General features: G+C 41.9%; 1 protein-coding gene across 1 annotated transcript in view; it reads right to left on the bottom strand.

The window, feature by feature from the left end:
* Positions 1-20,891, bottom strand: part of ALDH1A1 (aldehyde dehydrogenase 1 family member A1) — a 55,133-nt gene that overhangs the window by 8,357 nt on the left and 25,885 nt on the right. Inside the window, exons 9-11 of the mRNA XM_040417075.1 lie at positions 19,031-19,215; positions 6,155-6,319; positions 153-310 (exon numbers count right to left, since the gene is read on the bottom strand). Of these exons, the coding sequence (XP_040273009.1) occupies positions 153-310; positions 6,155-6,319; positions 19,031-19,215 (508 nt within the window). The remainder of the gene's footprint in view (positions 1-152; positions 311-6,154; positions 6,320-19,030; positions 19,216-20,891) is intronic.

Genomic DNA, 20,891 nt, shown 5'->3' with positions numbered 1-20,891 from the left:
TTGCCGCTTCTTCTGGCAGCGCAGAGGGATTTGAGACCGGCGTGAAAAATGCTAGTCTTAACAAATGTTCCTCTAAGGATATTAGTGTTCTACTTTTAGCAGACATTCATAATTCCACCTTGATCGCTTACATGTACACAGTTGCTGCTTACCAGACAGTTCCTGCTTGAAGAGCAGCAGAAAACGTCATTGCTTTGTCAAGGTCTTTGGTGAAAACTCCAGCAGCCAGTCCATATGTAGTGTTGTTTGCCCTCTTAATTACTTCATCGATAGTTTTGAACTTCATAATTTGCTGTACAGGCCCAAATATCTATAGACATAAAATATAGACATATTTTATATATCAGCAAGAAGCAAGAAAACCCATATAAAAACCTTTGGAGGATATCAGGGGAAGCATTCTAAATAAGCAAGCCATTTAAATAGGGATGTCGATATAGTGTATATCTTCATATGTTAGTTTTATGTCCCTGGTCGCCACAATTATTACAAATCCATATCTGTTGTTTCAATGTCCTTCACTGACAATTTGGCCATTTGGGGTGAAGATGTAACAGATGATAATTAGACTCCATACATATGTGTACTTTAATAATAAATATCTATAGTGGTCCAGTAATCAGTCATCAATAATCCAATAATGGGGATCTAGTTTTTGGTAAACGGTATTCCTAGAAGTCAAGAGGTAAATGATAATATCTATAGCAGTCTATAGCAGGAATGCTCAACCTGTGGCCCACCAGCTGTTGCAAAACTACAACTCCCAGCATACCCGGACAGCCTAAAGCTATCAGCCTACAGGAGGGCATGATGGGAGTTGTAGTTTTACAACAGCTGGAGAGCCGCAGGTTGAGCATCCCTGACTCTATAGGATAACTAGGATATGTGGCAATAGTGAATGCCTTGTGAACTCGGGGTCTGAACTGGGCTATCTGTCTATCTATCTATCTATCATGGGTTTAAATAGTTATCAATGAAAAAGTAATCATGCTGCTGGGGGTAATTATGGGCTTTGCCATCCAAGGCTCTAGGAAATCTAGATGGCCTGCCTTTGTAAAGTGGTATGCTGGCCGCATAGATTTTTCACTCAACATTGGTTTATATACAAATGGAAAATATGTTACATTTATATAATAAAAAGTAGCCACATATTCAGAACCCTTAAATGCTGGTAACTTTCTGTACCATCCATTTATTTTAATGGAAAGCTTCTGTGCATGTGCTGCCTGCTCTTGATCAGCTACCAAAACTGAATATGGCTACTCTCCAGATGAATGGGGGTCCCAGCTGCAGAACCCTACAGATTTTGACGATGTGGCCTATTGACACTGGCTGTGATAAAAATACTTGCTACCAGTTCTTCTCTTTGTTGGCTAGATGCTTCTCTATAAAACACATTCATAAAAAATGACAATGTGTATTGTTCATAATTAGACATGAGCGAATTTTTCCAAAATTCGATTCACCAGTTCGCCGAATTTTTCGGGGAAAAAATCGGTTCGATCCGAATAAATTTGCGGTTAATTACGTTAAAAAACGGCTGGCTGAGAGCCTTTATAGTGGTGTAGAACACTGTGACTTGCAGTAACACGCATAGGGAGTCTGCTGTGGTAGTGAAATAATACTGTGAGTCAGTCTCTCTTAGAATCACAGCATACTTCACTTATTTCGGCGGTCACGGGGCCAAAACTGACTAAATGACTCAAGTATCAACTCAGCCTTACAGGTAGATGTTAGCGTCAAGAAGAAGCGCACTCCTTTTACACTCTCGTCAGCTGATTCCACATAGATGTCTACAGAACCTGATCTATTAAACGCTTATACAAGTAGAGCCCCCCCTGACAGAGTGGAGAGGGTGTCAGCAGTAAGTTTGAAATGACGTCACTGATTCATTTTCCCCATTCTCTGATCCATCAGAACAATTACCCAGAAAAAACGGATCCTGTTTGTGGAGCATACGCCTTCACTCGGTCAGCATTTGCTCAATAATCCATCAGTATTGCTAAAGGCAAAGAAAGACGGAGTGTATCTTAAACAGAGATGACACGTGAATGGAATATTTGCATGTCTTCTGTGTCTTGTACCCACTCCTGCTTTTGGCTACCAAATCATAAGCAAATACTGATGGGACCATACAGGCCTTAAAGCTGCTACACAGACAGGATCCATTGTGCATCTCGTTTTTCCTTCCTTCTGACAGATCAGAAGAAGTGTCAAATAAATGATGATGTCAGCCAAGCCGAAGGCCAAAATAGTGCACCAGTCATGGCGGGGTGGGGGGTGGGGGTGTAAAGTTAGTGTGTTCGATGCTAATGAAGAGATGAGGAAGTTAATGGAGGAGGTGGACATTTGTATTTCCACGGAAATAATTCAAAAAATCACTTAATGCAGAATACAAGATTTTTTTGTCCACCCAAATAATTCAAAAAAGATTTTAACGCATATAAGTGCCTGCGCTTAATGCATATTACAAGATTTTTTGTCCACCCAAATAATTAAAAAAAGATTTTACAGCATATAACTGCAGCGCTTAATGCTGAATACAAGATTTCTTTTCCACCAAAATAATTCAAAAAAGATTTTACCGCATATAACTGCAGAGCTGAACACTATTTTTTTTACCACTGAAATAAGTCCCAAAAGATTTTACCGCATATAACTGCCGCGCTGAACGCCAAATACATTTTTCTTTTTCTACTGATATACGCCACTAAAGGCTTTACCACATATAACTGGAACAGTGAACACAGAGTATATTTTTATTTTTCCATGCATATACGCTACTAAAGGCTTTTCAACAGAGGGTTATAGGCTGTCAGTTTAAAAAAAAAACAACAGCTCCTGAAGCGGAGTGATCTGAAATGAATGGGACGTAGCGGAGGAAGTAGGTCCGCGCTGGAAGAGCGAGACTCGGTCCTCGTCCGGTTTCTGTGCTGCAGAGAAGTCCCCTTAGTGTCCAGTAAGCAATACCGCAGATAGATGTGGGATGGTGTGAATTAGTTCGCATTTTTGTGCAGGGTTAGTGCATAGTGTATTCACCTATATTGGTGCGCCTCTCTTATGGACGTCGTCATGTAAGAACGCAGTGAGTGAAACGTAAATACAAAATTTCACCACAACGTAATTTAGTCCATACAGTAAAAAGGACTTTCCCACATATAACTGCAGCGCTGAATGCTGAATATATCTTTATTTTTCTACTGAAATACGCCACTAAAGGCTTTACCACATATAACTGCAACAGTGAACGCTGAATATATTTTTATTTTTCTACTGATATACGTCAATAAAGTTTTTTTAAGATATAAGTGCAGAAACGAATGTCGAATGTATATTTATTTTTCTAATGATATAAGTCAATAAAGGTTTTTCTACATGTAAGTGCACCAGCGAATGGCAAATGTATATTTCTTTTTCTACTGCAATACGCCAGTAAAGGCTTTACCAGATATAACTGCAACAGTGAAATGAGAATACATTTTTCTTGTAGTACTGAAATATGCCCCTATACGCTTTCACCAGAAATAACTGCAGTAGTGACCTGAGAATATATTTTTCTTGTTGGACTAAAATTGACCACTATACGCTTTGACCAGAAAAAAATAAAAGAGTGAAGTGCGTATATATTTTTCTTTCAGTACTGAAATACGCCCCTATACGCTTTCACCAGAAATAGCTGCAACAGTGCAGTGTGTATATATTTTTCATTTTTTACTGACATATGCCCCTGTACACTTTTACCATAAATAACTGCAACAGTGCAGTGCGTATATATTTTTCTTTTTTTACTTAGATACGACCCTACACGCTTTCACCAGAAATAACTGCAGAAATGACCTGAGAATATATATTTCTTGTTGGACTGAAATAGGCCACTATACGCTTTGACCAGAAAAAAATAGAGTGAAGTGCGTATATATTTTTCTTGTCGTACGGAAATACGCCCCTATACGCTTTCACCTGAAATAACTGCAACAGTGCAGTACGTATATATATTTCTTGTTGTACTGAAATATGCCCCTATACGCTTTCACCAGAAATAACTGCAACAGTGTAGTGCATATATATTTATCTTAGTTACTGAAATACGCCCCTATATGCTTTCACCAGAAATAACTGCAGAAGTGAAATGCGTATATATTTTCTTGTAGTACTGAATAAGATACTAAGATATAAGCCTCTAAGAGCTATCTAATGACTATTTGGATACCCAAATAATCATTCCCTGCACTTGTAAATCACTTTCCTATCAATGTCCCTAGCGCCTTCTGCCATCTCTCCCTGCACTAAGATGCTTTGAAATGTTTCCTCCCTATCCTTTCCCTGCACTTATAAATAATTTTTTCTGTCTTTTTTTTTTCCACAATGAGGTTTTTCTAATTGCTGTCTCTAGCGCCTTCACACGTCTGTCCCTGCACTCTGAACGCTGGAAAATGGCAGAATATAAAATGGCTACCGTATTTATAGGGCTGTGACATCACAGGGCTGGCTGGCTGCTGATTGGCTGCATGCAGGCATGTCAATCTGGGTGATCCCGCCTTCCCAGAGTTCCATGCCCCATGTCCTCAGTCCTTATCACGAAGCGCGAGGAAATTAACATTCATTGCTAATCAAATTTTTCCTGAAATTCTAAACGAATTCCACTTCGTCAGCTTTGATTCGCTCATCTCTATTTATAATTATCCCTTTTTCTGGGACCTTTATCCTTATGTATATGCTAATTTAATTTAGCTTTTAATTATAACTGATTGCATCTTGAATTTATTTCATGATACTCACTAATCAGCAAATGCCATTACTTTGCTGCACGTAAAATTTTGTATTATCTGGTGGCCATTGAAATTAAAAGGGGTTAAGCCGTGACTGATACAGAACATCTCTTTCTAACAAATAGCCCAGTACCTCACATGAATCCAGAGATCTGCCCATTCTTTGCTCTAATTGATCTTCTAGATTAGGGTGTGTGTCCACTCCTTTCTACTGCAGCTTTCTTCCCATCACAGCTCAGGGTGTGCACCGTTTCAGGGGGTATGCTTTCGCCCTGTAATTTTCACATCCTCTAATGGTAGATATAGCCAGTGGATGTTGAAGGATGAAGCTGAGCATGTGCAACCACCTCAGTAGGTGAACACGCACATTACTATACAGATTAAACACCAAAGGTGTCATTATAATGAAGTAAATGGAATATCTTACAACTGTAGGACAGAAAGTAAATTACAATAGTAACTAATTGTCATGCGGAATTATATTAAAATAACATTTAATGTTGGGGAAACCCTCTTAATGATTAAATGCATCTATTTGAGCACGTCTCTCTCAGCTTCACAGAGGAGGGTCTTGAATGGGAAACCATCCTCTGTAGCATTCTAAGTCCTAATAGGACAACATTTTAACTCAGGCTGTTCTTTCATAATGTTATCCTAAGCTCAAAATCCATCAGGGGCTACCATAATTCTAAAATAATAAAACAAGACAAGAAATTTTATAAGCAAAACAAAAAAAAAGTGACACTGCCTTTGAATAAAGTAATGGATGGATGAGAAAGGATGACAACATTCACTTAATTAACTTCTGAACATACTGTCACAGTCCCTCCCATGCCACATGTGAAAAGATCTGAGAGACTGGCGGCATGTGAAGGTATCTGACAGTCTCTCTGTTTTCTCCTTGCAGTGTTATTGTTTGGTAATGACTAAACCTCTTGTCAGGTGCAGCTTGTGGTCATTACTGAGGCTCTATTTAGTTCTGACCTACACTGCTTACCATGCGGTTGATATTTCCTGCTGGAATTGGTTGAGCTGGTGGATCACCTGCTCCTCCATTCTTCTTTAAGCTAAGTGCATTTTGTTGTTGGCTTGTGTTGGTTGTTTTGTAGGCCTCAGAGAGATCCTGGTTCCTTCATCTAGAAGGAACCAGTAGTCTTATTCCCTGCCACTACTCCTAGGGATTTCCAGGGTCTCCAGGGCTAAGGTTCTGGTGTATGAGTATTTCCACCTTCAGGGTCTACTCATATTGGCAGGAGTCAGGGAGAGGTCTAGGGATTCCTAGGAGGTCACCATCCCTCTCCCTTTGCTTTGAGGCCTAGACTCCGGTCTATTTCCTTTTGTGTGTTATCTGGTGTTTTCCCCTCCCCATTACCTGTGACACATACCTCTTCTTTGGCAATGCGCATCTCATCTTTAACATTTGAGAAAACCGTAGGCTGGATGAAGAGGCCTTTATTGCCCCATGGGCCACCTCCACATTCCAGTTTTGCTCCTTCTTTCTTTCCACTTTCAATTAAATCAAGAATTCGGTCATATTGCTCCTTGTCAATCTGAAGTACAAAATTATGAAGAGTGTATGTTATTTTTACAAAACACGTTCATTGTAACAAAATTGTAGAATCAGATCATGTAATTACTTATATACACAAGCATTTGAAAGTTGTTTTAAATAATTGTAAGTAATGGAACTGCCAAAAAATTCTATTAACATTGGAATTTGTGGTCATCATGACAATACCTATGGCGATAACAATAATTCCAGTTTAGCACAAGAGTTAACAGACCATGTAATTCTTTTTCACCACAATCTCAGGTTTCCTTTCTCCAGTTTTTTGTTAACTTGTTTATCCTGTAACTTGAGCCAACCTCTATAATGCAGAATCTAGACCCAAGATAATGAGATTGACGATAAAAGCTTTACGCTTGACTGCAATACAAGTGAAATGACTTCCTTGAAGAAATTTGTAGATGTTCAGCCTTTCTTCTGGCATACATGCCTTGTGCAGTTAGATCCTCACAGGCTTTATCTGGATGTGTGTAATTTAACTGTATCTACACATTGCAATTATAGTGGATTCGGAAAGTCTTCACATCCTCACTTTTTCCCATTTTGTTAAGTGCTAAAATAAAAAAAGTCATGTTTTCCCACATGAATCTGCACTCCATTCCCCTTAACTCCTTAAGGACACAGCCATATTTCACCTTAAGGACCAGGCCATTTTTTGCAAATCTGACCATTGTCACTTTAAGTGGTGATAACTTTAAAACGCTTTGACTTATCCAGGCCATTCTGAGATTGTCTTTTTGTCACATATTGTACTTCATGACACTGGTAAAATGGAGTCAAAAAAATTCATTTTTATTTATAAAAAAACTAATTTAGCAAAAATGTGGAAATATTTGCAAATTTCCAAGTTTCAAAACTGATTTTACAAACATTGTTAACCCTTTAGGTGTTCCACAAGAATTAATGTAAAATAGAGATACAATTTCAAAATTTCACTTTTTTGGCAGATTTCCCATTTTAATAATTTTTTTCCAGTTACAAAGCAAGGGTTAACAGCCAAACAAAACTCAATATTTATGGCTCTGATTCTGTAGATTACAGAAACACCCCATATGTGGTCGTAAACCGCTGTACGGGCACACGGAAGGGCGCAGAAGGAAAGGAATGCAGTACGGTTTTTGGAAAGCAGATTTTGCTGGACAGTTTTTTTGACACCATGTCCCATTTGAAGCCCCCCGATGCACCCCTAGAGTAGAAACTCAAAAAAAGTGACCCCATTTTAGAAACTACGGGATAGGGTGGCAGTTTTGTTGGTACTAGTTTAGGGTATACAGTACAGACCAAAAGTTTGGACACACCTTCTCATTCAAAGAGTTTTCTTTATTTTCATGACTATGAAGGCATCAAAACTATGAATTAACACATGTGGAATTATATACATAACAAACAAGTGTGAAACAACTGAAAATATGTCATATTCTAGGTTCTTCAAAGTATCCACCTTTTGCTTTGATTACTGCTTTGCACACTCTTGGCATTCTCTTGATGAGCTTCAAGAGGTAGTCCCCTGAAATGGTCTTCCAACAGTCTTGAAGGAGTTCCCAGAGATGCTTAGCACTTGTTAGCCTTTTTGACTTCACTCTGCGGTCCAGCTCACCCCAAACCATCTCGATTGGGTTCAGGTCCGGTGACTGTGGAGGCCAGGTCATCTGGCGCAGCACCCCATCACTCTCCTTCATGGTCAAATAGCCTTTACTTTCAAAGTTTTCCCAATTTTTCGGCTGACTGACTGACCTTCATTCCTTAAAGTAATGATGGCCACTCGTTTTTCTTTACTTAGCTGCTTTTTTCTTCCCATAATACAAATTCTTACAGTCTATTCAGTAGGACTATAAGCTGTGTATCCACCTGACTTCTCCTCAATGCCACTGATGGTCCCAACCCCATTTATAAGGCAAGAAATCCCACTTATTAAACCTGACAGGGCACACCTGTGAAGTGAAAACCATTTCAGGGGACTACCTCTTGAAGCTCATCAAGAGAATGCCAAGAGTGTGCAAAGCAGTAATCAAAGCAAAAGGTGGCTACTTTGAAGAACCTAGAATATGATATATATTCAGTTGTTTCACACTTGTTTGTTATGCATATAATTCCACATGTGTCAATTCATAGTTTTGATGCCTTCAGTGTGAATCTACAATTTTCATAGTCATGAAAATAAAGAAAACTCTTTGAATGAGAAGGTGTGTCCAAACTTTTGGTCTGTACTGTATATGATTTTTGGTTGCTCTATATTACACTTTGTGAGGCAAGGTAACAAGAAATAGCTGTTTTGGCACCGTTTTTATTTTTTTGTTATTTACAGCATTCATCTGACAGGTTAGATCATGTGGTATTTTTATAGACCAGGTTGTCACTGACGCGGCGATACCTAATATGTATACAATTTTTTTATTTATGTAAGTTTTACACAATGATTTCATTTTTGAAACAAAAAAAAATCATGTTTTAGTGTCCCCATATTCTGAGAGCCATAGTTTTTTCAGTTTTTGGGCGATTATCTTAGGTAGGGTCTAATTTTTTGCGGGATGAGATGTCTGATTGGCACTATGGGTGCATATGACTTTTTGATCGCTTGATATTACACTTTTTGTGATCTAACGTGACCAAAAATTTTTTTTTTTACACCTTTTTTTTTTTTTACGGTATTCACCTGAGGGGTTAGGTCATGTGAGATTTTTATAGAGCAGGTTATTAAGGACGCGGTGATACCTAATATGTATACTTTTTTTTATTTATGTAAGTTTTACACAATAGCTTTTTTAAAAAAAAAAAAATGATGTTTTAGTGTCTCCATATTCTGAGCCTTTTATTTTTTGGGCGATTGTCTTAGGTAGGGGCTCATTTTTTGCGGGATGAGTTGACGATTAGATTGGTACTATTTTGGTGGGCATACACCTATTTGATCGCTTTCTGTTGTACTTTTTCTGATATAAGGTGACAAAAAAATTGTTTATTTAGCACAAATTTAATTTTTTTACGGTGTTTATCTGAGGGGTTAGGTCATGTGATATGTTTATAGAGCCGGTCGATACGGACACGGCGATACCTAATATGTCTATGTCTACTTATTTTTTTCTCCTAATTTTGACCTTTTTTTTTTTACTTTATTTGGGGAAAATGACGTTTTTGTTTATTTTTACTTGAGACTTTTAATTTTTTGAGGGGGAAAACTTTATTTTTTAAACTTTTTTTTTTGTCCCTCTTTGGGACTTTAACTTTTGGGGGTCTAATCCTTTATAATGCATTCCAATACTTCTGTATTGGAATGCATTGGCTGTATGAGTAATACAGTGTGTATTACTCATACAGCTTTCGGCCTGTGAGATCCAGGGGGCTGGATCTCACAGGCTCGTTACAGGAAGGCAGCGCCGATGCCTCAGGAAGGCATCGTGCTGCCTTCCTTGACATCGGGTCCCCCCTACAGCCCGCCGCCGCCCGCAACATGTAAAAGCTGCAAACCGCAGGTCTGAATGGACCTGCGGTTTGCGGCGATCACCGACACGGGGGGGTCACGGAACCCCCCCGCACATTTAGCCAAGGTGCCTGCTCAATGATTTGATCAGGCACCGGGTTCCGATCACCGCGGAATAGGACGGTGATCGGAATAGGATAATATCTGAGACACTTAGCCAATATATTTTGATCAAAACACATCTGAGCCCGCCTACCAAGCGCCAAGGTGGTCTCAGGTCAGGGCGGGTCCTACGCTAAACCTACATAAGCCATTGGGCTTCTATGTTCAGGAGCGCAGACGCCGCACATATGGTGTGCTGCTCCTAGTCACCTCCATGTGCATCAAGCAACCAATGGGAGGAGGAGCAAGTACACCCATATGTACCACCTAATCAAGGCGCTCTATTGGATAGGAAGGGCAAAAGTGCTCCTGAACATAGAAGCCCAATGGCTTGGGAGTAGCATTCCTCTGCACTTTTGCCCTTCCTATCCAATAGAGCACCTTGATTAGGTGGTACATATGGGTGTGCTTGCTCCTCCTCCCATTGGTTGCTTGATGCACATGGAGGTGACTAGGAGCAGCACACCATATGTGCGGCATCTGCGCTCCTGAACATAGAAGCCCAATGGCTTAGGTATTTTTAGCGTAGGACCCGCCTGACCTGAGACCACCTTGGCGCTTGGTAGGCGGGCTCAGATGTGTTTTGATCAAAATATATTGGCTAAGTGTCTCAGATATTATCATATCAGAGTGAGGACTTTGTTCTTATATAATGCTTGCATCTACTTTACTAAGTGAATTATTATCTTATTTCTGTGATTTTCTTCAATAATATGTCCAGGGACATCCGCACATTTGTATATCATACCGTGCAGGATGCTCTTAACTTGGTTTTTTCTGTGATTTTTTTTGTCTATGTAGTATTTGCTTGAGGGAGTGGCACCTTCAAGTGTGAATGCGCACCTATTATATCTTGGGAGTAGCATTCCTCTGCACTTTTGCCCTTCCTATCCAATAGATCGCCTTGATTAGGTGGTACATATGGGTGTGCTTGCTCCTCCTCCCATTGGTTGCTTGATGCACATGGAGGTGACTAGGAGCAGCACACCATATGTGTGGCGTCTGCGCTTCTGAACATAGAAGCCCAATGGCTTAGGTAGGTTTAGCGTAGGACCCGCCTGACCTGAGACCACCTTGGTGCTTGGTAGGCGGGCTCAGATGTGTTTTGATCAAAACATATTGGCTAAGTGTCTTAGATATCATATCAGAGTGAGGACTTTGTCCATATATAATGCTTGCATCTACTTTACTAAGTGCATTATTATCTTATTTCTGTAATTTACTTTAGATCCTTTTCCACTGAAAATGATAATCTGGGGGGCGGAGCCTAGCGGCGCATGGAGTTCGGCGCACATCGCATCAGCTCCGGCAAGCATCCTGTATTTTTCGCCTTCAGCGGTGGCGATTTACGTTGTACTTACTCAGAGAGGCAGGGGACACACTCCGCAAGCGATCCGGCTAAGAGTTCAGAGAACATGCCGGCGAAAAAGAGGCAAAACACCGAGCCGACAGGAGAAGGAGAGCCGCTTCCAAGATGGCGCCGATGAAGAGGACTGGCCTGACTTGCGGTCGGCGGTGAGTCAGGGAGCTGCAGCGCGGCTGGAGCGCTTTGCTCACAAACAACAACAGCAGTCCCCCAGGCATGACTGGGGTGCAAGAGACGGCACCCTGACACCATCAGATGAGGGCATAGGGGAGCAGGAAGGCCCCTGTGCTGATGATCAGCAGCTCCTCGGCCAGCAAGATGTGGGGGAGGGCAGCATTGAAGAAGGCCTGCCAGAGGTCACTACTCCTGAGCCCACTTTAAAGGATGTGATGGTAGCTATTGCTAACTGCAACGTCACCCTCAAATCTATGAATATAAATATTGGAAGCCTAAAGGCTGAAATCTCCATTATACGTCATGACCTTCATAAGGTGGCTGAACGCACCTCTGAGGTAGAGAGGAGGGTCTCGGACCTGGAAGATGGGGCTGCTACCCTACAGAAAGAGAGCTGTGTCGCGTCAAAAGATATAGCGGCGCTTTATGCAAAAACTGACGATCTTGAAAACCGCACTCGCCGCAATAATATTTGGCTGGTGGGAATACCAGAGAAGTCAGAAGGCCCAGATCCTACTGAATTTATTGAAAAGTGGTTTGCGGATAAATTCCGAGATAGAGGACTTTCTGCACTATATGCGGTTGAACGGGCCCACCGAGTCCCCACCAGACCCCTGCCACCAGGACGTCCGCCACGCCCAATACTAGCTAAAATCCTGTATTATCGCGACAGGGACACTATACTGAGGGCCGCGAGGTCCCACCCTGATCTGAAAATAAATGGGGTACAGGTGTCACTGTTCCCGGACTATTCGTCGGATGTACAGAAGAAAAGGGCTCGCTTTATGGATATTAAAAGGAGGTTGAGGGATTTGCAAGTCCAGTATTCCATGATGTTCCCGGCCAGGCTCAGAGTGGTGGCGTTTGGATCCGCTGTGTTTTTTGAAGATTCAGATGCTGCGGTCAAGTGGCTAGATCAAAATGAGCGTCGCCTTAGGATCCCATCGACTGACACCTGAGACTGTTGGATATGTTTGATCTTGGATGGAGTTTCGATGTCCCCTGGACTATCTATTCACCTCTGTTGACATTTCTTTTCTGTCTTTAGCCGGTTGCTGGAGACACTTCGTGGGTAGAGCGTACGCCCTTGGTTGCTCCCCACTTTCTCATTGTGCCTGCGAGTGGTATCGTGTTGGATGCTGTGCTGCTCCAGGCGCTGTTGGGCCAGGTTCACATTATTGGCCCCAGGTTGACTAGCAAATTTGATTATGCTACTTATGTTTATTGTGAGGGTAGGGATAGGTGTGTGGGGGGAGGGGGGGAAGGGTTTACTGAGGGTTATTAATGCCAAATGTGTCAAAGATAGTAATTCTAAGATGTTGAAATGTACAGTCCTTGTTCACCTAGAAGGGGGAAATGAGGAAGAGATGGGAGACTATAATATGTTGATTAACATTGCTTTTTCTTGCAGCTTGTGGGACTTGGAGATGTATGTGACCCTAACCTACTTTTATTTTTGTATACACTCTTATGGGATCTGCTACAAGAATACTTAGCTGGAATGTGAGGGGAATGGCGGATGCTACGAAAAGACACAGTTTATTCCGCTACTTATCTAGATACCAGCCGGCAATAATATGCCTGCAAGAAATGCATATGACCAAACAATCTATACATGGTATGCAAAAGCTGTGGTTCGGTTATTCGGTGCATTCCGTCTTCTCCTCGCATTCCAGGGGGGTTAGTATCCTGGTCCATAAAAATATTAAGTTTGAATGCCTAAGGGAATGTGTGGATGAGGAGGGAAGGTTTATAGGAGTGCATTGTGTGGTCCAAGGGTTGAGAATGGTGTTTGCAACTATCTATATACCCCCACCATTTTCCTCGGTACCTCTGAGAAAGCTTTTGGGTTTTATGGCAGAGTTTTCTGAGCTTCCAATGCTAATAGTGGGTGACTTTAATAACGTGCTCAATAGCTCGCTTGATAGATGTCAGGTCATACCTGGTGATGGTGGTACTGGTGAAACTCCGTTCGCGAGACTACTGAGCGAAGTAGGTCTGACGGACGTATGGAGGGAGACCCACCCCCTGGACAGGAAGTACTCGTGTTGCTCCTTGACCTATGGCTCCCTATCGCGTATAGATATGGGTTTGGTGAATGCTCCCATGTTTCCACTTGTACGGAACTCAGAGTATCTTGCCAGGACCTTATCGGACCACTCCATATTTAGTGTCGCCCTTGAAATTTCTGAGACAGCCAGACCGGGGGCAAAATACTGGCGTTTGAACGCTTTTTGGTTAACACTGATGGGTGATATGTCTGATACGCTTCAATCCCTTAGGGAATATTTCCGCATAAATGTGGGAACTGCATCTCCGTTGGTTGTTTGGGAGGCGATGAAGGCCTTCCTCAGGGGCTCCCTAATTAAATCAGTCAGTCGGATTAAATCTAAATCTAGAGAGCTCGATCTACAAAAACATATGAATATGAAGCTTGCGGAGGAAGCCTTTGTGCTTACCCCAACTATCCTAACAAGTAATGCTTTAAAGGCTAGACAGGAGGAGCTGAGATGTCACATCTTGGAGGTAGCGGAGAGGAAACGGCTCTTTTACAAGCAAAAAATTTTTTACAGAAGGGGAAAGTGTCGGTCATATGCTCTCGATTATAGCGAAAGCTCAGCAAGGTTCGCAATGTATTACTGGCCTGATAGATTCCAATGGCATCTTGAGGCGTGATACTGAGAACATCTTAAATATACTAAATAATTTTTATTCCTCTCTGTATACTTCTAAGGTGTCATGTTCAGATGAGGAGATTGACGCCTTTTTGAATACATTGGATCTCCCTAAGTTGTCAAGGGAGGATAGCATGCGATTAGAGGAGCCGATTGAGTTGGAGGAAATGAGGGTGGCATTGGGTGCTATGGCTAATGACAAAGCGCCAGGATTAGATGGGCTTCCAGCGGAAGTATATAAAACCTTTGTGTAAGTACTGCTCCCGGAACTTTTGAAGGTACTTAATTATTCTAAGGAAAGGGGGGTGTTGTCTCCGTCTATGCAGGAGGCGCTTATAGTCGTCATTCCTAAGCCGGACAAGGATCACTCTCTCCCTGACTCATATAGACCGATCTCTTTGCTCTCCACTGACGTTAAGTTGCTTGCGAAGGTATTGGCCACCCGTCTATCTAAAGTTATTTTGTCTATCATACACTCTGACCAGACTGGCTTCATGCCTCAGAAATCTACGTCAATCAATATAAGAAGAGTGTTTGCCAATATTCAACTCCCAGCTGAAAATGTTGGAGATAGAGCAATCCTTTCTTTAGACGCGGCCAAGGCCTTTGACAGCATGGAATGGCGCTTCCTGTGGAGAGTTTTGGTGCATATGGGATTTGGAGATGAGTACATATCCTGGGTCAGGGTGTTATACTCTAGTCCAAAAGCTTGTATTAGGGCGAATGGTGGGGTGTCCCCTAAGTTCTGTTTGGGCAGGGGAACTAGACAGGGGTGCCCGTTGTCGCCGCTGCTATTTGCAGTCGCGATTGAGCCTCTAGCTGCAGCGATTCGTAGGTCTTTAGACATTCGGGGGTTCCAATATGGGGCAGTTAACAATAAAGTGGCGATGTATGCAGACGACACGTTGCTCTTTTTAGGGGACACTGGTCCATCCCTGGCAGCGGCTATGACAATTATTGACCGCTTCGGTGCCCTGTCGGGTCTAACTATAAATTGGGGTAAGTCGGCAATTATGCTGCTTGACGGGCAAGAGCAGTCGCAGATTGTGCGACAGAGGAATATTCCGTGCGTAGTATACTTTAAGTCCTTGAGTATACATGTATCCCCCAGACTTCGGGACTTTGAGCGCCTTAACTTTGACCCGCTGGTTATTAAGTTTAGGAGTAAAGTTAGAGCGTGGTGTAAACTATATCTATCGGTGGCGGGAAGACCAAATCTTATTAAAATGGTGTTGATGCCCCAGTTACTTTATATTTTGCATAATTCCCCGGTCTGGCTGTCAAAGTCTAAATTTGATCAGATAAATGCTATTTTCAGGGAGCTCATATGGCGCAAGGGGCAACCGAGAATTAAACTTGAAACATTGCAATATCCTAAAACGGAAGGGGGGTCTTGCAATACCAAACCCTTGGGTTTATTTCCTAGCTGCACAATGCCAGCACTTTAAAGGGTGGACGGACCCGGAGCAGAGTGAGGTGACATGTCAGTTGTTTACTCATTGCTTGTCATCTAGTGACCTAATGTTGCTCCTGGAGACTAAAAGTGCCGGGAAAGGTGGTCCGATGGGGGATCTGGGGTATTTGATGCAGTCTACTTGGAATAGGGTTAAGCAGCTAAGGGGAATTGTTGGCAATACAGAATACACTCCACTGTGGGGCAATCCTGTGCTGCCGGAGTTCCTTTCTTTGTCAGATTTTGGAGCATGGAAAAGGAAGGGGATCCTGAGATTAGGCCACCTTCTGGAAGATAAAAAGTTTGTGTCCTTCTCCAGGTTGCAAGAAATATACAAGCTACCCAGGACTCACTTCTATAAGTACCTTCAAGTGAGACATGCATACAATTCCACATTTAGGGGTCCGACTGTGATGGCTGGGAGGGATATCGCATTACATCAGATTCTGTCCAAAGGGGCGAAAAGAGGGATGATCTCCAGTGTATACAAGTTGCTACTAGATAAGTTTTTGTTATTGCACCCGCTGGTGGCTAGGGGCAAGTGGGAAAAGGATGTAGGCAAACTAACAGATGTTCAATGGTCTGACATACTAGAGGCAATACCTCTCTCTTCCTTGAGCGAGGGACGTAAACTCTCGCAGCTGTTTATAGTCCACAGGGTCTACAAGACACCGTTTTTTTTGTTCCGCATTGGTTATAGACCTACGGCTGACTGTCCAAGGTGCTCTGTAGAGTTTGCGGACTTGATGCATATGCTGTGGAAGTGCGAGAGGCTAGGGAGATACTGGAAAATGATAACCCAGACTATACATGACGTATACGAAGTACGGATACCGCTGGACCCTAGAGTGTGTGTGCTGGGTTATGTCTCTGAACTGTCCAGTAGTCAGGTACATAAAATAGCGATAGGCAGAGTGCTATATGTAGCTAGGAAATTAATTGCCTTGCATTGGATACAGACAGCGCCGCCCACCTTAGGTGAATTCTTAGGTGCAGTAGACACGATGTTAAGTTATGAACGGGTGGTATACCAGAAGCGTAGATGCCCATCAAAGTTTGAGAAATTATGGGAACCCTGGCTGTCGTTTTTGACGTCTGAATAACAACGTCTAATATTGTATTTTTATACTTTTGTGCTACAGGGGGGCGGGAGGGGAAGGGTGGGGGGAAGGGTAAAAATAAGAGTATTGCTGATTGTTTGGTAGCCTGATTGATGTCAGCATTATAACAGTTATGTCTGTATATCCCTTTTTTTGTTAAGATCTGTACAACAATGTATTTACATGGTAAACACTCAATAAAAAAGATCTGATTCAAAAAAAGAAAATGATAATCTCATTAGACACCTACTATAAAGACTAGAAAGTGGGCCACTGAAAAGGCATTTACAGTATATTGCGCACTGTGGTGCTTGTTAAAATCCCATCAACAACAGACTCAAGGTTCTTCTGCATGAGATCTTTCTGCTAAGATAAAGGTTTATGTTTTTTTTGTTTTTTTTTCTTTTGTAAAAAAGATGTACACATCAGAATTCAATTTGGTAGCAGTTCAAGCGGTATGTTTAATCATGTGTCTAGGCCAAGAACTGAAAACAATACCTTGGAGTCTTGCCAAGGACTAGACTAGTTATTTTCTTGCACATTTTGATCCCTAGAGCATAGAAAGCCTGGGAACCTGGCATATTCACATAGCACCAATACATCAGCTCTTACTTCTATGTATAATTATAACACCCTTTGGTATCTTTACGCACAGCACTCTTTTATTAAGGTACACAAGTGTATAATTCTACTAGACTTACTGGGAAACTAAATGTGGGATATTTGACAGCTGAAAAAACGCTACTAGAAATAAGCCTGACATCCCCTAATAACAATAAGGCTAGGTTCACCTCTATGAGGCTGTTTTCTCCAATCTGGTATAGGAACAGAAAAAATAAATACATAAATAATGTAAGTGCTGGATCTGGTAGATGCCTTCTTCTGAATCCACAACTATGGAAGCGAATGTGGGTCTTCTGTGCCACTGAACAGATTTGTCTTAGGGCTACTCCTAAGGACATTATTTGATTCCCCTGGTCATCACCCTTTAACCCTTAAGGACACAAGACGTACATGTACGTCATATCTGGCCGGGACTTAAAAACCAGTGACGTACATGTACGTCATGCTGATCGAGCGGGTGCAAGAGCTGCGCTAGCCCGATCAGCGGCAGGGGTTCGGCAGTCACCGATGCCGGCGCATTAACCCTCGTACTGCCGCGGTCACAGTGGACCAAGGCACGTGCGGCATCGTGCTGGGTGCGGGTGGCCATCGGGTCCCTGCGCTGCTGTGACGGGGACCCGATGGCAGGGAAGGCAGCCCGATGCCTTCCTTAGGCATCGTGGTTGCCTTCCGTGACAGCCTGTGAGATCCAGCCCCCTGAATACAAGGTTTGGATCATACTGGTTGGTATTACATTCATGATATACTCCCTTATAGTTTTGACATTAGCTGTTTGGCACTAGGCACTTTATATGTATGTCATATGTGGCAGTTTGTTTTATTCCCACTAGTTGTTTGCATCTCCAATGTGGTTTACTATATACTAAGGTTTTTCCTTGATTAACCACATCTTGATGCTTCTTACCATGTGGGTAATGCAATTATGCCATCACCATACTTTTGAAGCCTGTACTTTTAACATATAATGTACCAGTGTGATTCATTTATTTCTTGTATATGTATGCCACCATTTTAAAGTATTTATTTTATGTAGTGATCAATAAAATATATATTTTATATAAATTACTGCTGGGCACAGTTTTGCTGTGTTGGAATTTTTGAAGATATGCATGGCACTTATTAACGTATGAGTGGAGCCATCGTTGTTTGTTGAGAAAACTAGCTATCTAGAACCTATTGCTCAGGCACACTCCCATAAGGGAAGCTGCCTTAAATACCGTGGGTTGACCAACAACAGGCTGGGAAGGATTGAGGTGCCTGTTAGCCCTTGAAGAGATGGAGAGAGCACACCCATCCTACAGGCAGTGAGAAGCAGAACAGGTGAAAAACAGGCCTCAGCATGTGTGGAGTGAGAGGGCAGCTCTGCTTTGGTGGCTGGGACCATCAGGAACCAGCAAGAAGCCAGAGAAACAGCAAGGAAGACAACAGGCGAGTGCTCCAGCAGGAATACCCATAAGGAGAAGAAAAAGCAGCCGGGACAAATTGCAGGTATAACATCCTAGTTTTAGCTTCAACAAACTGCATCAAAAACTTGATCAAAACCTAAACTTGAACTGGCAGATTCAAGGTCAGTCAGATAAATTCCCTAGCTCAGACTAACTACAACATAACAAATATCAATGTCTATATGATTGTGAATCATCATATCTCAAGAACTAGCTTTTTATATAAATTCACCCTTCATGACCATTATGTAACTATTAAGTTAAGAAAACAAAAATATACCTGTGGCCCTTGCTCTGTTGCAGGTGAGAGGGTATCTCCTAGAACCCGTTTTTTAGCTCTCTCAACACTTTTGCGCACAAATTCATCATAGATTTGTTCTTCCACAAATAATCGAGATGCAGCTATACAACATTGCCCTTGGTGATAGAACAGAGCTTGGTGGGCTGTCTCTACTGCCAGGTCCACTGGAATAAAAAGTATATTGCACAGATTATTTGAGAAATAGATGAAGCAATTTGTTTTTTCAAGTTTAGTATGCATGGCTATTAATGTCTATAAATCAGAAATCCCCTTTATTGTCCATCAATGAAGAAAAACAGACTTAAAAATTTCTTAAAGGGAACCTGTCACTTTGAACATGGTGTCTGAGCATGTTATAGAGCAGGAGGAGCTGGGCAGATTGATATATAGTTTAGTAGGGAAAATATTCAGTATAACTTTAATTTAATTTATTCAATTAAATTGCTGCTCATTCTGGGCTTTGAAGTTAAGGAGTGACTGACAGCCTTTCCTATGACTGTGGATACAAAGATAGCTGTCAATCACTGAAAGGACTGCCTCCTTGACTGCAAAGCCCAGAATGAACAGGAATTTAACGCCTTCAAGACCAGGTGATTTTCTATTTTTGATTTTTTGATTTTTACTTTCAGCCTTCCCAAAGGCGTAATTTTTTTACTTTACAATTGATAAAGCCATAGGGCTTGTCTTTTGAAGGACAATTTGTACTTTCTAACGGCACCATTTATAGTTGCATACAATGTAGTGGGAAGCTGGAAAAAAATCTAAATGGTGTGGAATTATAAAAAAATAAAAATACAATTCCACCACAGTTTTATGGGTTTTGTTTTTATAGCATTTCCTATGTGGTTATTTTCAGAACAATTACAACGACACCACACACATACAGTTTTTCTTGCGGTTTAACCCCTTCCCGACCTTTGACGTACTGTTACGTCATGGGAACCACTGAGTTCCCGCAATTTGACATAATAGTACGTCATAGTGATCGCGCGGGCACCGGAGCGGTGCGCGCGCAATCACTGCAGGGGCCCGGCAGTCCGTGGTAGCTGGGCCCCTGCTGTATCTGCCGGCATCGCTGTAAAAGCGCGATTAACCCCTTCTATGCCGCGGTCCGCGCTGACCGCGACATAGAAGAGGTTTGTGTCGGGTGAGGGAGAGCATCAAGTCCCCGCGCTGCTGTGGCGGGGACCCGATGCGACACAAGGCAGCCCGATGCCGCGCAGAGGGTGCTCAATGCCTTGCACGGCATCGGGAACTGGATTCTACGGGAGCCGAGGAGATCCAGCCTCAGGCTGGGTCTCCTAGGCAACCTGTTAGTGTATGACTCAGTGTCATACACTAACAGGCAATGCATTACAATACAGATTTATTGTAATGCATTGCAGAGGGGATCAGACCCCCAAAAGTGAATGTCATAAATAAAGTAAAGTAAAAAAAGTTTAAAAAAAAATTGTTTTTAATAAAATTAATAAAGTAATAAAATTAATAAAGTAAAAAAGAAAAAAAACGCCTTTCCCCTTATTTTATAATAAAAACAGAAAAAAAACAACAACACACATATTGGGTATCGCCGCGTCCATAATGACCGGCTCTATAAATATATCACATGATCCACCCTGTCCGATAAACATCATAAAAAAATAAACATAAAAACAGTGTAAAAAAAAGCTATTTTTGTCACCTTACATCACAAAAAGTGCAACACCAAGCGATCAAAAAGGCGTATGCCGCCCAAAATGGTATCAATAAAAACATCACCTCATCCCGCAAAAAATGAGCCCCTACCTAAGACAATCGCCCAAAAAATAAAAAAAACTATAGCTCTCAGAACATAAAGACT

Source organism: Bufo bufo, chromosome 2 (assembly GCF_905171765.1).
Source record: "Bufo bufo chromosome 2, aBufBuf1.1, whole genome shotgun sequence".
NCBI lineage: Eukaryota > Metazoa > Chordata > Amphibia > Anura > Bufonidae > Bufo > Bufo bufo.
This window is presented reverse-complemented; position numbering and strand designations above follow the sequence as displayed.